This window comes from Fonticula alba (assembly GCF_000388065.1).
Source record: "Fonticula alba strain ATCC 38817 unplaced genomic scaffold supercont2.6, whole genome shotgun sequence".
NCBI classification, from domain to species: domain Eukaryota; order Rotosphaerida; family Fonticulaceae; genus Fonticula; species Fonticula alba.
The window spans coordinates 1,680,797-1,681,515 of record NW_009242976.1 but is presented as its reverse complement, the minus strand read 5'-3'; the positions used below and the strand labels follow the sequence as shown (position 1 = coordinate 1,681,515).

Below are 719 nucleotides of genomic sequence, written 5' to 3'. Positions count from 1 at the left end.
GGGGGGGGACATGTAAGCGAGGGGGAACCGACGTCGGGCTCGGCACAAAGCAGCAGGGCAAAGGCGCACACGGCGAAGCTTCTCCTCACAGACGCTTGAGAAGCGATTGAGGAACTCCACCTGGGTCGGGCAGGAAAGCGGGGGGGGGGGGGGGGAACAGCGGCAAGCGGGGGTCAGAGGGGCGGGCGATGCCGGCGGCAGCGGCCACCGGGGCGGCCGGGAGGCAGGGGCGAGCGCGGGGACGAACCGTCGACACGACATGGTGGTGCACGGTGGTCAGGACATTCTTCGCGCCGATCGACGCGGTGTCGGTGTAGTTGACCGGCGGCGCGGCCGCATGGGAGTAGTGCGCGGCGCACATCGTCCCCGGGGAGGCTGAGGGCGGAAAGCACGAGGGGAGGGAGGGGCGGGGTGCGGGCGCGGGGGGACGAGGGGCAAAGGGGGGACGAGGTGCAAAGGGGGGACGAGGGGCAAAGGGGGACGGGCCGGGAGGAGGGGGGAGGAGGAAAGGGAGGGCGAAGGCGGGAGGCGGGAGGCGAGACTCGGAGCGGGCTGCCCCCGCATCCCCGTCGGGAGCCGAGCCGGATCGCCGGCCGAAAAGAAAACAAAAACCCACACCCAGCTGGGTGGTTGGTGCCGGCGGCGGCGGCGGCGGCAAGACACGGCCCCGGGCCCCGCCGGCGTCGATGGGCGACCGCCCGCCTGCCTCCCCCCCCCCC

At 73.4% G+C, this 719-nt stretch overlaps 1 protein-coding gene across 1 annotated transcript in view; it reads right to left on the bottom strand.

Annotated features, from left to right (window-relative positions):
* The window catches only part of H696_04033 (hypothetical protein), a gene marked incomplete at both ends in the record, with an annotated part of 2,389 nt that extends 2,028 nt beyond the window's left edge, over positions 1-361 (bottom strand). The window contains 2 exons of the mRNA XM_009497904.1: positions 70-120; positions 248-361. Coding sequence (XP_009496179.1) covers positions 70-120; positions 248-361 — 165 coding nt within the window. The remainder of the gene's footprint in view (positions 1-69; positions 121-247) is intronic.
* Positions 362-719: the final 358 nt, after the last annotated feature.